General features: G+C 37.5%; 2 protein-coding genes across 2 annotated transcripts in view; one reads left to right on the top strand and one right to left on the bottom strand.

Moving 5' to 3' along the window:
- Positions 1-6,381: 6,381 nt before the first annotated feature.
- On the bottom strand, positions 6,382-7,234 carry LOC124788974. The gene is made up of 3 exons (XM_047256263.1): positions 6,941-7,234; positions 6,581-6,835; positions 6,382-6,507 (listed from the first exon to the last, which is right to left on the bottom strand). Exons 1-3 carry the CDS (start codon positions 7,232-7,234, stop codon positions 6,382-6,384), a joined length of 675 nt encoding a protein of 224 aa, XP_047112219.1.
- Positions 7,235-17,646: 10,412 nt separating this feature from the next.
- Positions 17,647-23,989, top strand: part of LOC124787816 (tRNA N(3)-methylcytidine methyltransferase METTL6) — a 28,791-nt gene continuing 22,448 nt past the window's right edge. The window contains exons 1-3 of the mRNA XM_047254748.1: positions 17,647-18,520; positions 18,793-18,958; positions 22,184-22,478. Of these exons, the coding sequence (XP_047110704.1) occupies positions 17,850-18,520; positions 18,793-18,955 (834 nt within the window). The 5' untranslated portion in view covers positions 17,647-17,849 and the 3' untranslated portion in view covers positions 18,956-18,958; positions 22,184-22,478. The remainder of the gene's footprint in view (positions 18,521-18,792; positions 18,959-22,183; positions 22,479-23,989) is intronic.

Below are 23,989 nucleotides of genomic sequence, written 5' to 3'. Positions count from 1 at the left end.
AACAAAGGACTTTATCCACACAAGGCTCTAAGAGAATTTGTATACTAAAGGATTGAACAAAAGTCAAACCTTACTTCAAGTACTGTAAATGAACAAAAGAACTATTTCAGTGTAATATGTATGTAACATTTGTTCATTCAGTTTTAAGAGAAAATTTTAATCATATTTATTTATATGTTTTTAAATGGAAGCATGGTAAATTATAGTAATTTAAGATTTTGTTTAATGTCAAAAGGCTATAAGAAGCCTAAAACTCAAACATGATTGCAGTGGTGCTGGTTAATTCTAAAATACGTACTTTTTCCAAATACAAGGTGGTAATGCACATGAGATGTAAACATGTGAAGTAGCATTATGAGAGGGAGACGATGTGCAGGCATAGTAGGAGCTAACACATAGGTCAGCGACCTCAGTGCATGTGCAGAAATAGTTCAGTCCAACATGCTGCTTAGCACACCGGATGCAACACAAACTTGGCACCTAGCTGCTAAATAAGCTATATTCTGTAGGTTTTAATATATGTTAATTTTATTAAAATGGAGGATTCTACACTATGAGGATAAAATTAATACAGTAAGGAGGTTTAAAATAAGAGAAGATTTACAGAGGAAGAAAGACTTGCTAACTACAGAAATATATCTACAAACTACTCTACTATTTACTGTATATACAAATTTACACGGTAGTTATATACACAATGGATAAAACAATGTAAGGAAAGTATCTATATACAGTAAAAGAAAGAGTAATTGTAGAATATGATCACATTCTGGACAAACTACGAAAGATAATGAGTTTTTGCTTGTCTATAACAGAACTTATTAATTGCAGGTGTAATCGTAGTATAAATATGGAAGGAATGAAAAACGAAAGTCGAAACGATGACCATGCTCTGAACATTTGTGCTCTTATAAAAGAAGGAGTGGTTTTGAGGATTAAAAAGGAGTTGACGTACTGTATTTACATATCCATGTACTTAAAGTAAAAAGATATGTGTCGGAGGAGAAAAATCATATGTTAGTCAGGCATTGACCAACTACATTCTTAGTTTATAAGTTGTTATTAATTATCTCTTCCAGGTAGCGATGCAAGGACATGGCCTGGCAAAGACAGGGAGGAGAATTTAGTATCTGATACCAAAGAAAACGGCTCACACTGCAATGTTAGTAATTACATGCATATAAATATGTGTATGAATGTGGCAGTGTGTATATAAAGTGATTACAGTATGTAGAATGTTGTTAAATGAAGTTTAGTTCATTACAACCAAAGCAAAAATGGGTCAGACCACATATTAAAAAGTGTAAGCTACCGATATAAGCATCAAGTATGAGTATTCATGATGCATTTACACATGTTCACGATTTATCTGAACGTTCTTCTCAATATTTTTCGGCACAACTTTCATAGCTACATATTTAAGTATGTTATATCCATAAGTGTGGTATCTTGATGATTAGATAGATTAAATTACACTCACTACTGGTACTACAGGTACTTTCAAACAAGTAATATTGATAATTGATGTGACATGGTACTGTCAGATTTCTACAATTAGTTCAGCAAACACTCAGTAAGTAGTTTCACAAAGATACAAAAAGTGTGCACAAAGAGTTTACTCAAGTATTCTATGCTGTGTAGACAACAGATGTTGGCAGCAGAGAAAAAAATTCTTCTTTCCATTCCCTGTCACCTTTCCTTGTGGATCAGTTGATGCTTTCGTAATAGACTTGACAGAAGTGATTCCAAGTAAAGTTATGTTGGCTTATTCTCTTTCATTAGCAATGTGGATTTATAGGTGCATGAGTCAAATGAAATGTGAGGACAGTGGTTCATCAGACAGTATATATGTATACTGTCCTTTCAACCTTGAAAGCGAAAAAACGATTTTAGTTGGTACTCTGTGTAAGGTAATACTATTGCATGAACTCAAAGATTAAAGGAGTTATCTGCTCAAGATAAATCAATATGAGACAAGCAGCCTTCGAACAGTTAGAGAAAATGTCAAGTATGTGCATTTTTAATTTCATAACACGTTGTTATGTGCTTTCTAAGGTAAAATCTTAGGGGACAAACAGTGGTACTGATATGTTGTATTGTGCATAAGTTATAAATGTTATAATGAAACTAGATGTGAATATGTAGAAATTGTACCATATATGTACCAGACACGTCAGCAACATTTAGATGTAGGCTTATGTATGCTTAGGTTAAATCAAATGATGCTGAACTGTAATGCTTATTTTGTGTATGTTATGTGGAACTATATGTGTATCGAAACTTCGTAGCAGATTAAAACTGTGTGCTGGACTGAGACTCGAACTCGGGACATTTGCCTTTCACAGGCAAGTGCTCTACCATCTCAGCTAACCAAGCACCCAACCTCACAAGGTTCAATTCCGCAAGTACCTCGTCTCCTGCCTTACAAACTTCACAGAAGCTCTCCTGCAGACTTGCAGAACTAACATTCCTGGAAGAAATGAAGAGTGCTACTTTTGCATGGTCTGCAAGGGAGCTTTTGTGAACTTTCGAAGCTAAGAGACGAGGTACTGGCGGAACTGAACCTGTGAGGGCGGGTTGTGAGGAATACTTGGGTAGCTCAGATGGTAGAGCACATGCCCGCCAAATTCAAAGGTCCTGTGTTCGAATCTCGGTCCAGCACACAGTTTTAATCTGCCAGTAAATTTCATACGAGCGCACACTCCGCTGCAGATTGAATATTGCATTCTATATACATGTATTGACAAAACAGATCCAATTATCAAACACTTAGCACGTTCTATAAAAAGGTCATATTTACGAGTGTTATAGTGAGTGAAAGTGTGGGTGCCTGCAATGACCGAAATGTTTTTGGTTTGTTTGTAACAGCGATGGACGCCAGACTTTGCTACAAGGGACCATATAAGGTAAAAACGTTTATGGAGTTACCTGAAATTTGGTGAGATCTCGATGTGATGCTGAATGTACAGGCTAGCCTTAAACATTGAAATATGTGACACACGATGTGATTCCAGTAACACAGGTCAGAAATGATGGACCTTTCTCTTGCAATATCCGAAACTCATAATCACGCACATGCTACAGAGCAGCTCTTTGGGTATTTTGACGACATGTACAGTGAAGCGCCAAAGAAACTGGTATGGGCATGTGTATTCAAATGCAGAGATATGTAAACAGGCAGAAAAGGTGCTGCGATCGGTAACGCCTATATAAGAATTAAAGTGTGCAATGCAGTTGTCAGACAGGATACTGCTGTTACCATGGCAGATTATCAAGATTTAAATGAGTTTGGACGTGGTATTACAGTCAGCGCACAAGTGATGGGACACAGCATCTCTGAGGTAGTAATGAAGTGGGGATTTTCCTGTACAATCATTTCAAGAGTGTACCGTGAATATCAGGAACCTTGTAAAGCATGAAATCTCTGACATCACTGCGACTGCAAAAAGGTCCTGCAAGAACAGGACCAACGTGATAGAAGTGCAACCCCTTTGTAAATTGCTGCAGATATCAATACTGGGCCATCAACAAATGCCAGCGTGGAACCATACAACGAAACATCATTGATAAAGGCTTTCAGAGCCGAAGGCCCACTTGTGTACCCTTGATGAATACACGACACAAAGCATTACACCTCACCTGGGCCCACCAACACTGACTTTGGACTCTTGATGACTGGTAATATGTTGCCCGGTTGGACAAGTCTCGTTTCAAATTGTATTGAGTGGATGGACGAGCATGGATATGGAGAAAACCTCATGAATTGATGGACCATGCATATCAGTAGGGGACTACTCAAACTGGGAGGCTTGTATTGGTGTGGGGCATGTGCAGCTGGAGTGATATGGGAGCACTGATACGTCTAGATACGACACAGACAGGTGACATTAACGTAAACATCCCATCTGATCGCCTACATCCATTCATGTCCATCGTGTGTTCCAATGGACATGGGCAATTCAATCAGGAGCATGCGACATTCCACATCCATAATTGCTACAGAGTGGCTCCATGAAAACTCTTCTGAGTTTAAACACTTCCTCTGGCCACCAAAGTCCCCAAACATGAACATTATTGAGCATATCTGGGATGCCTTGCAACGTACTGTTCAGAAGAGATCTCCAGCCCCTCGTACTCTTGCGGATTTGTGGACAGCCCTGCTGGATTCACTGTGTCAGTTATCACCAGCACTACTTCAGACATTTGTCAAGACCATGACATGTCGGCACTTCTACATGCTCGCAGGGCCCCCTATACAATATTAAGCAGGTGTACCAGTTTCTTTGGCTCCTCAGTGTAATTCACCATTATGTAAAAATTGTAAAAACGTACTGTACTGCCTAGCCACGTTCCATCAACGGACTTATGAGGTGCAAATGAAACAAACATCGCTTAACATATGTGACCGTAGCACTGCGAGAGGCATGTAGCGGTTTTTCCACAATGATAGCGCCACAGACTTTAACTTTGAACATGTGCTTTGTGTGCTTTGTCATGGCATGGACATGGAAAATTAAACTTTCAGCATATGTAAATAAAACTGTAAAATAAGTGCGAGCTGGCACATCCAGGGTATACATTAAAATAAGGTCGACCATCAATAAAGGTATTTTAAATTCTGCTCAGGCCAAAGATACAATATAAGTTATAACTGAAAAAAATTTAATATGTTATGATTTTATGTAGAAAGGGCACCGCTATTGTATACTGTCGTCCATTAATCGTGGACCACGTCATTAAACAGTAGGGTCAGGGGGGGGGGGGACGATGAGCAGTTATATTGGATCATACGTTGATTTATCAATATACGTTTTGCTTATTCTTATCCATTCATTTGCCTGAGTAGTTTATGGGAAGGATTAAAATGTGGAATACCCATAGCAATTAACCTCACAGAGAAAGTAAGAAAAGATTCTATCTAAATCCGAATCCCGCTCCAACTACTGCTGGGTCTGGATGCTGATGAGTCTCCTCCATTTGGTTTGGTCCTTCCACCACTTTTCTTCCTCCACTTGCTGCCAGATCACACCTCTCTTTTCTACAGATATTCTCACTCCCATTTTCCATCATGGGTGCCCTCTAGGTCTTTTCCCATCCATCTTTAGTTCTTCCATAATTTTGGGGAATCTCTGCCCATGCATCCTTTTAACATGCCCATACCATCTTAATCTCTTTTTTTCAATTTCTTCTCTCATACTTTTTGTTTAAGGTCCTTTCTAATCTGTACATTCCTTACTCTGTCCATTCTTGTTTTTCCTTTAACTGTTCTGAGAAATTTCATTTCCCCTGCTTACAGTCTGCTCCAGTCCCTTTCTGTCATTGTCTATGTTTCTCCACCATAGGTGACAATAGGGAAGTAATAATTCTTATACATAAGGCGTTTTGCTTTTTCTGAAACTTCCTTATTCCAAATCAGGTGTTTTCTTGTTTGGTAGAAATTGCTTCCCTTCTGTAACCTCCTATTGATTCCGTTAGTTATTCTTCCATCCCTAGAAATTTCACTCCCAAAATAAGTGAAACTTTCTACCACTTTGAGGGGTTCTCCATTCAAGGTAATATTTCCGTTGATCCCTTTCTCTCTTCCAAATACCATTACTTCACTCTTATCTTTATTTATTTTTATCCATACCTTTTCATTATTTCCTTCCACACATCAAGCTGTAACTGTACATCTACCTCTTTATCACCCCATATTACCATATCATCTGCAAAAATCATCTTTTCGTCGTTTTCTTTTACTGTATCTTTAATTGCCCTGTTCATTCCCTCCATCACAATATTAAAAAGTGCAGGAGATAGAATACTTCCTTGCTTAAGTCCTTGTCTTATTTCGAAGCATTCAGAGTTCGCCAATTGTGTTCTAATTGTACAATTGTGTCCTCTGTACATTGTCTTTATTACATTAATGTAACCATCTTCTATATCTATCTTCTTCATTTCTTCCCATAGTCTTTCCCTGTTAACTGAGTCATATGCCTTTTCTATGTCTACAAAAACCATTATCAGCCTTTTGTTATACTCCCAACTTTTTCCATCAGTTGATGGATAGAAAATATCAGGTCGATCATGCTTCTTCCTTTCCTAAACCCATGCTGTTCTTCACTCAGTTCCTTTTCTATCTTTTCACTTATTCGATTTAGTAAAACTCTTTCAAAAATCTTGGCTGTATGACTCATAAGGGTTATTCCTCTGTAGATTTTACAAATTTTTTTATTGCCTTTCTTGAAGATAGGAACAATGTCTCCTGTTCTCCAATCATCAGATATTGTACTATTTCTCCACCGCTTGATAGTACTCTATACAGCCACTGCATTCCCACTGGACCTGTTGCTCTTATCATGTCCACTGATACTTCATCAGGTCCTGGGGCTTTCCTGCCATTCATCTTCTTTCCAGCTTCTCCCTTTCTTCCCGTGTAATTTGTCCTAATTCTGCTTCCCAGCTTCTCTCAATTTCTCCATTATTTGTTGTTTCCTCAAGTACCTGCTCCTCAGCATTTAACAGTTTCTTAAAATGTTCTTTCCAAGGATGTTTTATATTCCCTGGATCTTATGGCACCGTCCTCTGTTTCCATCTTTACTGGTACTTCAGAAGCCTTCCTTTTATTTTTCATCATTTTATAGAACATTTTCTCATTCCTCTTCACATCTACTTCAAGTTTTTTTTTGTTAACTCTTCCCATGCCTTTTTCTTTGCTGTTTCCACTATCTTTGCACTTCTTCTTATCCTCTATATATCTTTTATGGTTTTCGTCATTTTTAGTTTTCCACCACTTCCTCCAAGCTCCATTTTTTCTTCTAACTGCTTGGATTGTGGCATCATCCCACCAACTTGTCTGTCATACTTTTTCCTTTCCAGATGTTCTACCACAAACTTTTTGTGCTGCTTCTACTTAAGTGTCTTTGAATGAATTCCATTCTTTTTCTACATCACAGAAAACGTCTTTTGGAAATTTTTGTGTTATTAGTTCTCTGTACTTCTCAGCACATTCACTCTCCTTCAGTTTCCAATCCCATGTCCTCATCACTTTCTTCTGTTTTCTATTTTTCACACACTGATTCATTTTCCATTGTCCCACCAGTAATCTATGGTCTCCATCTGCACTCACACTTGTAATTACCTTCACATTTGTTACTTTCTCTCTACACTCCCTATTTACTAGAATATAATCAATTACACTCTCGTTTCTGCCATCCCAACTGTATCTGGTGATAACATGACTTTCTCTCTTCATAAATCAGCTGTTTGCTGTTTTCATTCCATTTCTCTGGTACAAATCCAGGAGTCTTTCCCCTTCTTCATTTCTGCCTCCATATCCAAAACATCCCAACACTTGCTCAAATCCCTTTCTGTCTTTGCCTACCTGTGTTAAAATCTCACATCACTATATTAGCACTCTCTCAATGATTTTCTAACACATTTTCAAAGTCCATCTTCTTTTCTTCGCTACATCCCACTTGAGGTGCATAAATCTGGATTAAGAACATTAATTTTCTTATGTTTGCAAAAATTTGAATCAGATGTTTCATCAATCTTGTTCTGTGTTTCTTTTCCTGTCTATGAGTGAGTGAGGGCGTGGGTTTCTGTTTAGTTCGCTAATAATGAGAAATTCATTAATTCCTTTACTACAAAGTGCAGTTAGTTTACCAGTTCCTTATTTCACCTAATGTAACTATCTGTGTTACCAGTATCTGTAATACTTTGAAGAAGCAAGCTCGGCATCGTTACATCATCTTCAAAGAAGAAAAGGAGGTAAATAGCTTGAAGAATCGAAGAACTACCATCTAATAATCCAGTATTATATGCTACAGATTTTACATGTAAACGAAAAATCATCAGCTTGACTGTCTGGAGTGTGCATCACTATGGGTCAATTAGCTAAGACACAAAGTCCCTATCCAACTCACTATTGGTACGCCTCTTGCGCTGCACCAGGAAATTTCCATCACAATTATTGTTCCTAAAATTAATTAATCAGTAGAGACACTGAGCAGGGTTAAACGCCGAATTAAGTGTAGTAAACTTTTAATCAACATTGGTGCAGTCAGCAACAAGTGTTAACAATGAAGACAGAACTGAATTAATTTTATTTAAGACGTCTTGGTGCATTTTCCTAATAGCATCTACCTTTGTGCAGGTTCCAGAGTTTTGCAGTAATGTGAAATCCAATTAACGTTTTCAACCTTGCAAAGATGCAATATGAAGAATGTGGTACAGAATCAAAATCACCTACTTCTCCTGAAGACCTATATAGATGTCATTTATTAATTAATTCTTGGACATTCATTCCATTGAGTCGATATTTCGTTAGAAATTGTGGAAGAATCAGAAGAAACAGGAAATAACTTAGGCGATTCCGTGAACTGTGTTTGAAACGATAGTTGGTTTGCTAATTGAAGTCCAGAACGAAAACAAAATACCACCCAAGACCAAAGAGAGTATGTACAGTAATAGCTTTGCGTTAGAAGGAAAACGCTGTAAAATGTAAATAGTTTGGTTAAATGAAGGAGGAAGAAAACGCTGAAAGCTATGCAGTGCGCAAAGCCAGTTTTGTTTCATAACATATCAATATGAATTGTACAGATGGAAGAAAAATTTACATGAAGTACAGAATATTAGCCGAAATGAAACACACAGAAGTATCAAAGAAATACTACTCAAAAAATTTAGAACTGGTTGTGAGAGAAAAGCATAATTACCAAGAGAGCTCTACGACAGTGGGTACACTGAATGCAAAGTGGGATGAACATTACTGATATCCTGGCTTTTACGACCTGTTTGAACAGATTCAGTAAATTATATGGAAAAAGGAAGTTGAAAAAGTAGGAAGTTTACCTGAAGTAAATGTCTGGAGGATATGTCATTGCAAGGTAATATTACAGAGTAATTTATAACTAACATAAAACGAAGCTTCTTATTGCGTCTAAAATGCTGTGTATAAAGCCAATGAGTCAGATTTGGTGAAAACCGCAGTTTACCATTTCAAGCGAAAAAAGACAGAGTCGCTTGTGCAGACAGTGAGTGCCCATGACACATTCAAATACAACAATACGAATGATAACATCAGCGGATTAAAATTTGCACAGTTTTGTCTCTGTCTTCAGGAACATCGAGACAAATAGGCACCAATTTTTTTTAAAAAAAATGGACTGTTTACTTGCAAAAATCCTGCAAAATCTGGAAAAATTGTAGGCCATAATGGTCAGTGTTACATCCGTAGTGACCTTTTAGCATTTTCAGAAAATAATGCATTTCTTCTATTGAATCTTTATCTGGATACAACACAACTTCTGTCATTAGGTAGACGACGAAATATGTATAATTATATTCAACCCACAACTAGTAATGTGATTTAGCCGTTCGATAATGAACATGTGAAGCATTTTTCAGAAAATTGTCAGACAGCACAATTTCCGACATCTGCTTCTCATTTCGTGTTTATGTATGGTACTGTATTGTAAATTTTCAGTCGTTTCTTAATTGTCAGTTTGCTACACCACATTTTACAGGATTAAGAATAGTTGTTAACTCTAAAGTCATAAATAAATTAGCATTTCATGGTACTATTCACTCAAAGACTAAAGGGAAAAAGTGTTATCACTACACCACAATAAAGAGATATACTTACAGCACTAACTGTTCTGTGGTAAAACGAATCTCAGCAAGCTCACACTCTCAGCTTCAACAGTTTTTAATGAATTTCGTCACTTCAAACGATGATGTATTACTGTGTTACAAATAACTGATTATTAGACGTTGCTTAATGCTAAATGATATTGCTGTCTAACTGTTTAGGAACATTTTTCCATTTTGTAAAGTATCTATTTATTTAGGTGAATCCTAAACCCTTTATGCTGTCATGGAGCTAAATTTCTAAAATTAACAAACTATTCCAGATCTGTGTTGTCGAACGAACCAGGGCAGAATGACAGCAGAGCCACCTATCGGCATTTGCTGAAGTTTTTCGGCGTTGGTGGGGAAAACAACATAGTGCAACAAAGAGTAGAGCGCCTTTCTACTTTCGTAACTTTTACGTGTGGTGTGCTCGAGTGCAAGTTTCCTGTTTCCATGCGTAAGTGAGTAGTTGTGGGGGGTGGGGGGGATGGTGTTCCTGTAAGAAAATTGATGCCTCTGTAGTAGTAGTAGCTTTATTCATCCGCAGATCTCTTTTTACCAGGATATAGGAGATGACAAAGAATTTACAAGTTTAGATAAATTTAAAATAAGCTAATTCGTATACACATACATTTACAGAATTCTAGTTAGAGACAATCACTAGATTTACTCCTGGTATACAATACTTTTCGTACAAATAACTTATTAGATAATGTAATGCCACACTGTTCACTCATATCTCACTATCAGTCACTGCACACACTATACACACATTGTTTCATAATACTTCACTGACTACACACACACACACACACACACACACACACACACACACGCACACTGGTGATCTCTGAGTCATTTTCTGTACCGCAACTTCCCATTTGCTATCATTAAAAAGTGTGTCAGCATCCCTCCATAATGAACAAGATGTTGAGCTCAGAAATGGAAGAGGTGTTAGTATTGTGGTATGCATAGCTTGGGGGTAAGTATTTCTAGAAAGGAAAGAAGAAGGAAAAAACAAAGTGAAGTTGTTATGTGGAATGTTGGATGTTTTATAATCATTATTATTATTATTATTATTATGTATTGTTATAACATTTTTTATCAAACCCCTACTCTGTTTTATCTAAGTAATCTTCAATGTATTAAATATATTGCATAACAGGTACTTTTAGCTGCCTTTGTAAATAAGTGTATTTTTGCAATTTCTTTAATCTCTTTTGGTAATTTATTGTACAGTTTTATTCCTTGGTAGAAAATGCTGTTTTGAGTTTTATGTTTATTTTTTCTTGGTAAATGTAAGTTGAGTCTATCTCTTATTGCATGGTCATGGACAGAGCTGTTTGTGCAGTAATTAAAATGTTATTTTTGATGTGTACAACTGACTGGTAAAGTATTCACATGAAGCAGTTAAAATCCCTAGTGTTTTGAATAGATCTTTACAGTGAGCTCGACTAGTATTTTTGGTTATTATTCTTATTGTTCTTTTCTGGAGTTTGAAAAACGTGTTCATATTTTGTGCGTTTGTTCCCCAAAAAAGAATGCCATAGCTAAGAATGGAGTGTACATTTGAATAATAGGTAACTAAAAGACACTGAATGTTACACACTGATGATGGGATTCTAAGGGCGTAACATGCTGATGACATTCTGTTTGCAAGTACCTTTGTGTGTTCACTCCACTTCAACTGAGATACAATATTCATTCCCAGAAATTTTGCATTTGTTACACAGTCTATAGAGGTGCCATCTACACGTAATTTAACATTGTCATTTTTCCTCTTCAAACTGAAATTCATGGCATTAGATTTCTTTATGTTCAATGTCACTTTATTGCTTATTGACCAATCATAAACTTCCTTGAGAGTTTCATTTGCTTTTTTGGCAAGGAGTTCTCTTGTTTTCTCAGTAACTATAAATTACTGTCATCAGCGAAGAGAATTTTTTCACCATGAGTAACACTACTGGGGCCAGCCGGAGTGGCCGAGCGGTTCTAGGCGCTACAGTCTGGAACCGCGCGACCGCTATGGTTGCAGGTTCGAATCCTGCCTTGGGCATGGATGTGTGCGATGTCCTTAGGTTAGTTTGGTTTAAGTAGTTCTCAGTTCTAGGGGACTGATGACCAAAGAAGTTAAGTCCCATAGTGCTCAGAGCCATTTGAACCATTTTTGAACACTACTGGGAAAGTCATTGATGTATGTCAGGAGCAGTATTGGTCCTAATATGCTACCTTGTGGAACCCTAATTTAATGTATTTTGATTCTGATAAGTCTTTTACTAAATGTTTAGATCTATTTGAAGTATGTGTTATCTCTACTCTTTATACCTCTGTTAGGTATGCTCGAAACCAGTCATTAGCTACCCCTCTTATTCCTAATGCTTCTAATTTATTTAATAGAATCTTGTGGTCGACTGTATCAAATGCCTTAGAAAGATCCAAAACTATGCCTGTGACACACTCATTTTCATCAGGAGCATCAAGTAAAACTTTTGTGAATTCTACTATAGCTATTTTTGTCACTTCGGAAACCAAACTGTAATACGCTTAAAAGAATGTATTTATACAGTTAATTCATTAATCTGTCTTTCATAATTGCTTCTATTGTTTTTAAGAATGCTGACAGCAGGGAAATGGGCCGGTAATTTTCTATGACTTCTGCATTATCTTTCCTAATCAAAGGTACAACTCTTGCCTGTTTTAACTGCTCTGGAAATGTCTCTGATGTGAAGAATTCATTTATTACATTTGTTAAGGAGCCTTGTATAATCGCTATGCATTGTTTCAGTACACACATTGGTACTTCATCTAAGTCTACTGATTTTTTATGTTTTAGTTTTTGAACAGTTTTATTAACTTCATTCTCTGTGGTTGGAAGTAACATCATTGTATTTAGTGCAACATTATTTACAGGTGTTATATTTTTTGGGGGAATTTTTGCTGTAACTTCTCTGCAATACTTGAAAAATGCTGGTTTACATAGTTTGCTAAGTGTTGTGCATCATTTATTACCTTAGCACCCTCCCTTAGCAGTATGTTATTCTGCATTTGTTTGCCTCTCCCCATTTTTTTATAACATCCCAGACTGCTTTGCTTTTATTCTCTCCATTGCATATTATTTTGTCATTAAATGACTTTTTCAGCAATCAGCATCTTCCTATAGATCTTTTTGTATCTAGGATAGAAATTTAAGAATTCTGGATCATTGTGAATCTTTTTCACGGAACTGATGTTTTTATGTGTTCAGGAGGAGTTCTTAATACCTGCTGTTATCCGTCTGTTTTTGTGAGATGTTGATAAAGACACGCATCCTTTTGGAAATGCTGTTTCAAAGTTCAATTTAAAGAATGTGGAGAATTTAGAGAATTTCATATTCACATTGGTTTCCTTATACACTTCATCCCAGTTTAGTTTTTCTAGCTCTTTTGAAAAATCTTTTATTTTGATTGGTGATAGATGTCGTTGGTAGGCTAGGCTTGTAGTTTAGGAAATAATTAGTTGCCTGATTTTACTGTTGTTATTTGACAGAGATGGTCTGATAGTCCGAGATCTTTTACAGCTACATCACATTTTTCCCTGTCCATATTTGGGGGCACATTAGAGGTGGCAAAACATAACGTGATAGAAATAACCGGTTACTGAGAAGTAATGGTTACTGCGATAACCGTTCCTCCGATTCTGGCAGTTATTTCAATAACTGTTTAGTGTCAACAGTGCCTCGCGCCATCTGTTGACCGAAGATCGTACTGCGCATTTGGAAGGTGTTCTATAGACCATGGGAATAACTGTGAGACTGCGCGCCATCTGTTGATAAGAACTGTGTACTATTTCGTGGGCCTTCGTTACTTTTAGCATAAACAATTAAATAAAGTTAATGTCCGAGTCGTGACTGATAGGAGCTGCAGTACAGGCATTAACAAGTACGGTCGTTCCCTTAAGCCACCACCTTACTTGTTAATTTAGCTTGGACGGGTAGTACAAGGAAAGTTACTAAGGAATTCGAGCGACTATGGAAATAACTGTCAGAGACCGGTATTCTCCTCTGGCAGTTATCGTTATTGGCTCGTAGTTCTAGTTCTCTGGTAGTTATCGCACAGTCTAACATAACAGTCGCGACACTTACTGCTGTAAAAGTTGTTGCCGTTTGACAGATGGAGCGACACTAGCGCTCCAAGCGGCAGGTAAGGTGAACGTCAGACGCGTCGTAAGCATAATGTTTGTTTGCATCGATTTCCTACGTAATTTCCGAATTATTCGAGTTATTTTCTTGCCTCCAAGAGTTTGTTTAGCACCAGAAGGCATATATGTTTCTATTAATGATTCTAAAATAAGCGCAAGTATGGACAAAAACCATGAATAGAGTGGCAAGCTACAACACATTCGCGAAGAAACACTTGTGACATTGGACAGAATTGCAGCTTAGCACGTTGATATCAAAAGAATATAAACACACAGATTCACATGTAAGAAGCACAGACATGTACCTCTACATGCAAAAGCGATCGACAGCTCGTTTATCGTTCTGTAGCCCTACTGTGTGTGTCATTGTCGCCTGTTGCCACAAGTACGACCTTAATCTTTATATTATTCTAAGTGGGTCAAGCAACTGCCAAATAGTGGCAGAAATATGCTGAAAACATTATAATGAGCTGACTACATTACATTTCACGAAAAACCAAATATTTGAATAATTTTCAAACATTGTGTCTGTAGGCACTTTCCTTGTCCCGTAATAGTTTCGCTCGATCTGCACAATCTGACACTTCACACGCTTTTGTAAGACACGAACAGCTGCACTTAACCTAACCACTTTATCGTCAAAGCACGTCTGTGGTGACGATTCGCACGGAATGTCAAACAGTGTGGGTACTGCATTCCACACGAGTTTGTTATTGTCTGCGTTCATGAACTGGTTTTCTTCGAAATGTAGCCGACAAAACCTAATATTATTATACAGGCAAACTGGGTCTTTCTTCATAAGGTCTTCTCGTCTGCTATTAACTAGCCATTTTCTGCTACTAAAATGAAACATTCATCATTTATACACATATAGTTTGCAAGTGAAGCCTGACGATTCAGTTTGGTAACATGAGGGTATATACCTCTCAGGATCCTTAGGAAACCTAAAAATAGACAGCTGTGATGTCTTCTTCCTGTTGCTGCTGCAATTTATTGCGCTACAAACGTTCCCGATGGTAAAAATCATTGTATAAATCAAAATAAACAATCACTATTTGCTTTCACGATCGCGCCGAACTCACAGTTCAACCTACCAGCCGGTTGGGGCGCTGCTCGCGCTGTAGGCAACAAAATCGAGGCGAAGTGTCGCGACTGTTATGTTAGACTGTGGTTATCGGGCTACCACCACAGATGACCTGGAAGCTGGTAACGGAATAACGTGTCTAGACGTTCCTGACTCGGTGACTCCAGTTAAAGGTCGTAGTTCCAGGTGATATTTCCAGAGAGGATAGTAACTGGAGGGAACAAATATTTTCGTACTGCTACGGAAATAGCCGCTGGCCATCGCGAATGACAAATTACATGTCAGAAAGTGTAACATAATACAGTGGAATATAATAATTATTATCATCATCATTTGTCAGGAGATTGTCAAAATATGTGAATATATCACAGTAACTGCTAATATTTACAGAATTGGTACACTGACAAAATAAAACACAGTTACATACTTTATCGTACACAGAATACCTGATCTTGACTGTTGCAACCAAGTGCTGTCAAAACTGAAATATAGCAGAATTTTTACCTAAGCTGGTCTATCAGTCTCTGTTACGATATTCATCTACAGAATAGAAGGAGGGGTCAGTGGAAGCGTCTGATTCCACCCGTTTGCTTCGACGTAAAGGTGTTGTGGTGTGTGAATGTCATTACGGCACGGTGTTTATGAGTTGGTTTTTGTGTGTGTGTTGGGGGGGGGGGGGGGCTGTCGATCTAGGTTGCAGTGCCGGAATTTGCTGGTGGTAATTATTTTTTTTTGTCTAGCTGTGATGTTTTGTATTTATGAAGTATTGAATGTGATTTAATTTATGTAGGGATGATTGATTTGTGGACTTTTGGGATTGTGGTTTTATTTTTCGCAGTTGTAGGTGTTGGTTTTTTGGCATCAGTAGCTGTGGTGGACCTATATAGGTCACCAGAAATGACCGATTCCCATTTTCATAGTTGTGTGTGTTGATGTTTTAGTATCGTCATCTGAGGTTGACCTATGTAGGTCAAGGGAAATGTCTGAATCCAATTTTCGTACTTTTAGTTGTGGGTATTGGTGTTTTGGTATGGTCACCTATAATTGACCTATATTGTTCAAGGGAAGTGTCCGATTCCTGCAGATTTTTGTTGGTGGAGCAGAATGCTGTATTTTTTTCTTTTTGTTCTTCATTTTGTGTTTTGGGATCACGGTGTGTTTTTTTTTACTAGCTTGTCCTCACCCTAAAACCCCCAACTTCCCGCAGTTGTCTCATTGGTTTGATTGTATTTTTGGTGGGAAATGTTATTGTATTATTTATATGTATCTTCGTGTTTGTTGCCATGTGTATGTAGTGACGTCATAGACACACTTAAAATAGCCATTTCTGGCATATTGATGATGGGTGGAATCAGACACTTCTGTATCAAATAGTCTTTCAAACACACTGTAAACCGTGCCTTATCTGAAACCAAGTTTTTAATGGTTGCTGACTTGCTGGCAGTTTATTGAAAATGCATGTTCCTGAATATTGGACCCCTTTTGGACCAAGGTAAGTAATTTTAGGTCTTTATGTAGATTGCTGTTCCCAGTTCTAGTACTTATATTATGTATTAAGCTATTGGTTGGAAATACTTGTAACAAATTTCATTAAGGAATAAATATACTAGGAACCAGTGGTTAGAATACAAAGTTCCTTGAACAGGTTCCTACATGATGTTCTTGAATTGATACCACGAACGATTTTTATTACACGCTTTTACGTGCGAAAAACTTTTGCTATGTTTGATAAGTTACCACAGAATATGCTCCCTTATGAAATAATAGAATGAAAAAATGTGGTATGCCCTTCCCAACTGAATTTATTATCGAGTTGTAGTCCCAGAAATGTAACACTGTCAACCTTTTCGATCTGCATGTCTTCATATGTTACAAACATGCTGTCGCTGGAGAAATCGAGCAGTTTGCAAATCTGACATAAAACTTGGATTAGCGTACTCACACTTTCCCCAATAGGACTAGCTTTTACAGCACAGGAGTAAACGAATCTGTCACATTACGTATATTTTTTGTTGTATTACAAGGCTGTACACTTTATTCTATTATGTGAGCAGCACAAGAAATTAAGCTTCGAATTTAACCTACAGTACTCAGTTTACATACTACTTCATACTTAAAAACCCACGTTGTTAACATTTTACTTAAACAGTGCTTTGGCGAAGTTCCGCGAACTTTCTGTCGCAGCTGCGAAGATGATATTTCTAATAGCGACCGATAACCTACAAACATATAATATGAAACACTAATAATCGTTCTAACATCAACTAAAATGTACCCGGAGTTAATAAGCTAAGGTTATGACACGATTCATACGACATTCCTGCTATTTCACACTACTCGCAGTTATACTGATAACTAAACTGATGGATTCCAACTATGTCGTTATTTAACTGCCGGAGTATTCGGTATTCGCTAGCGAAAAATAACTTGGCAGTTATTAATAACGGTTAACGATAACGGTTATCAAAGAATAACTGGAACTGTGATAACGGTTACTCCAGAATAACCGTTTGGCCCACCTTTAGGGCACATGGTCAATTACTGATGAAGTCGTTGTAGTGACTCTTGTTCCACTGTTGACCAATAGGTACATGCCAAAACTTTGAAGGATGTTGATGAAGGTGCTGCTATATTCATTTATGGTATTAGTGTTGATGTTAATGTCCCTACGCATAAATATGTTGACCGTTGTACATCATGCAGTTTGAGCTAGCAGTGGCGCCAATTGAGTTGCTCTTGGAAGCCGGACCGGAACAGGAAGTTTGGTAGGTTTCAGTCTACTGTTTAGTTCCGTAGTGCTCAGGAGTTCATTTGGATTGTTGAGGTGTTAACATGTGGGGTGTTCCATGTCGGTGGTAAAGTATTATTATTGTTCTTTGTCTTTCGGACCTGTTAATATTCTATGCGTTGTAATCTATAGAACAGTTCCATGGAACAGACTATTTAGGTAGGACAACTGTGTGTGTGTTTTCAAATGATTAGGATGGACGCACACATGGAAGAAAGTGATGAAAGATCAGTGGAAAGAACGTTGACAGCAGATGAACGCAGCAAATTGGAGAATCAAAATAGCAGACTAGTTCCTCAGTTTCTGGCAACGAAATTAGAATTAGAAGCAAAGAAGAATTGGGATCTTTTTTATAAACGAAACGACACGCGTTTTTTTAAGGATAGACATTGGACTGTTAGAGAATTCAGTGAATTATCAGAGTGTTCTGCAAGTGAAAAATCGAAAGTTCTTTTAGAAGTGGGTTGCGGAGTGGGAAACTTCGTTTACCCATTAATTGAGGAGAAATTGAATTTGTTCATTTATGCATGCGATTTCTCGCCGAGAGCAATAGAATACGTGAAGTCGCATTCGTTGTACGATGAGACGAAGATAAAAGCGTTTCAGGTGGACATAACAACTGATGAAATATTTCATTATTTACTATGTGGATCAGTCGATATTGTAACATTGGTCTTCGTACTTTCTGCTATTCATCCAGATAAGTTCTTGCAAACATTGAGGACATTATTTAAATTGTTGAAGCCAGGAGGAATTTTGCTGTTTCGAGATTATGGTCTTTACGACATGGCACAACTCAGGTTTAAAGCAGGAAATAAAATAGCGGAAAATTTTTATATGCGCCAGGACGGTACAAGGTAAGCACATTTTACATTGGTTGATATATAGTTGATTTAATGCTAACAGATCTGATAGTTAATTTCATGGCTGGTGGCCAATGGAAGAAGGTTGCATTGCCAAGCGTGTTAAATTACTAAAACTACAGTAATGTTGTATTCATACACAACTAGATTTGATGAGGGTGATTAACTGCTTAGACAACTGTAAAATTAATTTGACTTATTCGCATTGTAACTGTGGTACAGCAGCAGTGGGTACTTTAATGAAATTTCCAACTTGTCGTTTACAGGAGCTATTACTTTTCGGTTGAAGAAGTTCACCAGTTAGTGAAAGATGCTGGATTTCAAGTAACCACTAATTCATACATTTACAGGCGAACAGTTAACAAAAAGGAAGAAATTGATGTACCCAGAATTTTTATTCAAGGAAAATTCAGAAAAGTTCCTTCATAATAGGTAAAGTAATAGTTTTATAGTTTATTGGAAAAAAGGTATTCTTTCGTTTGGTTGGGAGACTGTAGTAACAGATGGTATTACAGTTCATTTCTGTGTACTCAATGTACCATATGTGCCTCCTCCCCATGCCTCTGTGCTGCCCCACATCTAACCTCCTGACTGCACCTACCTGCCCTACCCACTCTCCACCTTTCCCCGGACACTCCCCAGCAGCACTTCACTGTCCCCCACCCCTACGCTACTATCTCTCCTCAAACCAGCCTTATCCTCACCCCCACCCAGTTGCCACTCCCTTTCATTGTACCTATCAGTGACACAGCATCTCTGCTTTATGTTGAGTAGCAACCTTCCTTTTCATAATGTTGTTACATTCCATCCTGGATTTTCCATTGTTTGATTTTCCTTAGCATGCAAATTAATGCATTATCTACCAAGCCCAACATTTTAGCTTTGGAATGATGGAATCCAACATAGTGTTAAAGGAAGTTTTGCATTAACAACTGGCACTACAGGTGAGCAAACAAAACATAAAACATGTTTGAGGAATGCACACACTGAACTTGAAACTAATTTCCTGCACTTGCACATTAAAGAGTTTACAAATGTTGCAGGATGTTGTGGTTCTTGCTGTGCAATAAAGCCAGTTTGTAAATGTTGTCAGATGTAGTGATAATTTGCTTGAACAAAGTTATTGAGAGCACGTTCTATCAGATAATCATAATTTGATATTTTTAGTTGTACAGCTGAAATGAACGTCTCTCTCTCTCTCTCTCTCTCTCTCTCTCTCTCTCTCTCTCTCTCTCTCTCTCTCTCGCGCGCGCACGTGTGCAAACAAACCATAAAATAAGCCATAAATGTAATGCCAAGGTCTCTCTCATCAGGGCGGTACGTCTCTCTCATCATGGCTTTAGAGCAGTGGTCATCAAACTGCGGGCTGTGTGGAGCCCAAATAGAGTATTTGTGTGGCCTGTGATTGAGCTGTATTTGATAATACACATGCAGCAATTAATATCCAAATCCATAAACATCAAATCTAGTATTTGTGTGGCCCACAGTTCTCAGCCGTATTTTATAATATGCATCTTGTGGGTGCATTGTCAACAGTATTTGTGTCTTCAATTATTTTGAAGATAGCTGCATGTGATCCATATGTAGTGTTTAGTAGTGGAAGTGCAGGTAGGTTTAAGTGCCTGCAGAGACAAGGATTCCCTCTAGGTGCATTCTCACTGAAGATACTCATAAGAATCGAGGAAGTGTTAACTGGACAAAGCTCAGGCAGAAGAAGAAAATGCAAGAGTGGGCTAGGCAAAGGAGTCGGGGGAAGAGATTGCTCCAGGAAGATGAGGAAGAGAATAAAGATAATGGATATGGACAGCATTAGTCACTATAGGTACAACGATATTTTCAAAAATTGAAATAAAAACTTCTAATGTGAATTCCTGTAAACTGCCTTTTTTGGATATAGTGTACCTTTTCTCAGAAACTGTAAAAGCTAACATCCTGAAATTTGCCCTAGTTCTAAGAACTACTCAAGAAATTTCTGTTAAAATTTGAGAAAAATAGAGCAGTTCCAGGTAGCACAAAAATGAAAAATTGTCAGAGAAACTATGACCTTCAACAAAAATCTGTTCCACACGTTTTATTAGCATCTGACGAAGATGTAAATTGTGAAATTCAAGTTTTATTGCTCGGTTAGTTTACAAGGAAAGATACATCATAAAAACAACGGCAATCAAAAATTCAAAGCAAGTTATGTACAACATACTGTTTCAACGGGGGGAGGGAAATGTTTTATTGTTGGTCTTCCAATATTGACAACTCGTGGACGTGACTCATACTGATCAGCAGCTAAGATATAAATTTCAGACATGGATTTGTGAATGCATATTATACAGACAGTTATCTTTAAATGAAGTAGGCCTACATACTTCTAGCAAGGAAAATGAAATTAAGGCTATTGTAATGCAACAAAATGAGAACAAAATAAATGACATTCCCAATATTTAGTAAAAATTTCTGATCATGTAATATTGCATAATTAATTTACATGAGGAAAATTACTGCTATTAACCAATCAGTTGCTCACAAAGGCCTCACCAATACTTAGGCAATTACAGTGTCAAAACTTTTGGGTTCACTGAGGTTTGTGGCGATTTGAAATGATCAGGCGACACGAAATGTTCAGAGTGGTGCCAGCTTCTAACGATAGCCAGCATATCGTGCTCTTACTATCGCTAGTCTATTGTTGGTTTATAATGTACTAATATATGCAGATTACTAAGTTAATGATACATGCGGCCTGAGGTACCTCCCCACAATGTTGTTATTGGCTCTTAAGCAAGAAAGTCTGTTGACAACTGTTAATGATCACATGATTTGCGATTAAATGGGGCAAGGTATTGCATTGCTGTTTGTATCCATGGCCAGAAATTGGAAATCAATTCTTTACCTACATCAATTCTTTACCTACATATATAATACATGTTGATAAAGGTCATGTATTTTTTAATCATTACTTTGTAAGCTCTTACTGGTGCAGCAGGTTGCTCACTGCTGTTTCAATATACATTACGCAGTTTGAACTTGGAGGCTGGACAGGGGATTTGGTTATCCTAAAAAACTTCGAACAAAATGTCATACATTGTGCAGTATTTGCAACGGGTTACTGACTGCTGCTTTTTATGGAAGTTTAACATCTTGATATACTTTCAGAATTGTTATGAATCTATTGTTGGTTACTGATACGTATGCTTTTAATGCATAGGCCGGAATGATCACCACAGTAAAATAAGGGAAATCAGAGCTCGTACGGAAAGATATAGGTGTCCATTCTTTCCATGTGCTGTACAAGATTGGCATAATAGAGAATTGTGAAGGTGGTTCGATGAACCCTCTGCCAGGTACTTAGATGTGATTTTCAGATTATCCATGTAGATGTAGATGCATCCCCATACCATCTTCACACACACACACACACACACACACACACACACACACACAGAATTAGGCCTAGCCTTGTAGCTATGAGAAACATATAGCAGCATTACTGTGTTACCTCTCAACAGTGAATTTGTCTCCTAGACTTGAGTGTAATATTCAGTTCTGTGATGTGAAAGAGAAGCGGCTGATTATTGTTGCTGACTTTAGCTCTATCTGAGTGTTTTATAATAGAGAAGTTGAAGAATAACAGTATATGCAGGTTTTACAGTATTTTTTTCATTACAGGGTAGAGAGAGCAGCAGTGTCAAAATAGTGCTGCAGACAAGTTATTTGTGCTGTGCCTTATGGCACTCAATGGAAGAATTTGGGTTTGGCAGATGCCTGGTGAATGTTACCTGCCATGTCCACTATTAGATGCCTGGATACTTCTGATCAGAAATGTAAATATATTACATATGTGATGTTGAAGAAAAGGCCATAACATTTTGACACATGGTGTGAATGTATGGGTAGACTGCTATCTGTACTGTTTGGATAGTGAATTGTGTGCCAGCTGGTCTCGGTGGAAATTACATTAAAGGTAAGCATTTATAGATTACTACATTTGAGTTTCGTGGAAATTTTGTCTGAGTTGGTGGTTGAAATTTGCTGGTTCATGCTAATAATGGGTTTTTCATTTAAATTTGTTGGTTCATTGTAATAGTGTTCAGAATACGGTAATTCTTACCAGTGTGTGTAGTGGTGTGCATATATGGGTGGTGGAGCAGTGTGTAATGCAAGCAGCAGCGTACTAAATGCTGCAGCCAGTAGTGTAATTATGCCTTGTCTATTTGTGGATTAGGAGGGGGTGAGGGTACTTAGACACTAGTGTTCAGTGTTGCAGTACAAAGTTAGGATTGCCAACTGTCTCGTGAAGTATAGGTTTTTCTGTATTTGAGGATTGCAAACATTATCCCATATGAAGCTTATATTGGTTGCTTAAAATAATACATTTAATATTTCTATGTTGATGTACAGCATTTGTTACTCATTTCTTCACTACTAGGTGTGGCCTGTATGCTGCATTGACATACTGAAGTATCAATTATTCTTACAACATGTTTTTCAGAACAGGATATGGTACATTGCATCACTGATTCATTGTTAGACAATGCATTTGTTAGTTAGCTTTATTTAAATTGAAGTTACAAAAGTTGACAATTTTGAACGTGGCTGTATTTAAATGGGGCAATACTAACTCCAGGTCTGAGACGTGTCTAATTTACTGTTTAAGTCAATTAAATGTGTTTATCTAGAAAAATTAGAAATGTCCCTCACCAGCATGTCAAAAATAATTTGTCCAAGGCAAAATGCACAAGATATAATTTAAGTTTACCAGGATTTTTTTTTTCAGAAATTTCTAAAAATGACTGTTCATTAAAGAAACGAAATAGGCATTAGTCTACTCCAGAATAGGACCAGGGCCGTACTTACATGTTTCGGTAGGAATGTTGTTAGTGTTGCCATAGGCAGAAACTATAATTATCCTTCGTAAGAGTTGTGTGAACAATAGTGAAATTTATAATCATGATTGTCAGAGATATTCTGTTGCTGCAATTTAACCCGTGCTGTTAGGATTCTGACTAACCACACTCTTGGAAAAAGTGGCAAAAAATTTCCTATTTGTGTGTTTCTGCTTCGTAAGTGGTGTTATTGGATGACTACATAGCATGGCCTATGATCTGAATGTCTGTCATTGCTTGGTGGGTCACGTGATACGGCTGACAAAAGTGCACCATGCAGGAAATTCAGTGCTTTGGAAACTACCATGCTGTATTTGATGGAATTCATACTTGTACTTCCATAATAAAAAATATGCAGTATACATGTTGCCCTGCATCAAAGATCTTTCCAAAACATTGATAAGCTTTACAGCTCTGAGGGATAGCATGTTGTCACTTATTTGGGTGGGGGGGGGGGGGGGGTTAATTTACATACATCTGGGAAAGTGTATTTTCACTCACTCAGTAAAAAGCCTCATCGTGCTGGGAATTTTTTTCTTGTCCATACATACTCCCAGATCTTACAACACGTCTCGTATTGTGGTATGAA

The sequence above is a fragment of the Schistocerca piceifrons genome, chromosome 3 (assembly GCF_021461385.2).
Source record: "Schistocerca piceifrons isolate TAMUIC-IGC-003096 chromosome 3, iqSchPice1.1, whole genome shotgun sequence".
Classification (NCBI taxonomy): domain Eukaryota; kingdom Metazoa; phylum Arthropoda; class Insecta; order Orthoptera; family Acrididae; genus Schistocerca; species Schistocerca piceifrons.
Note: the sequence above shows the minus strand (reverse complement) of the source record. Positions and strands in the feature narration are given on the sequence as shown.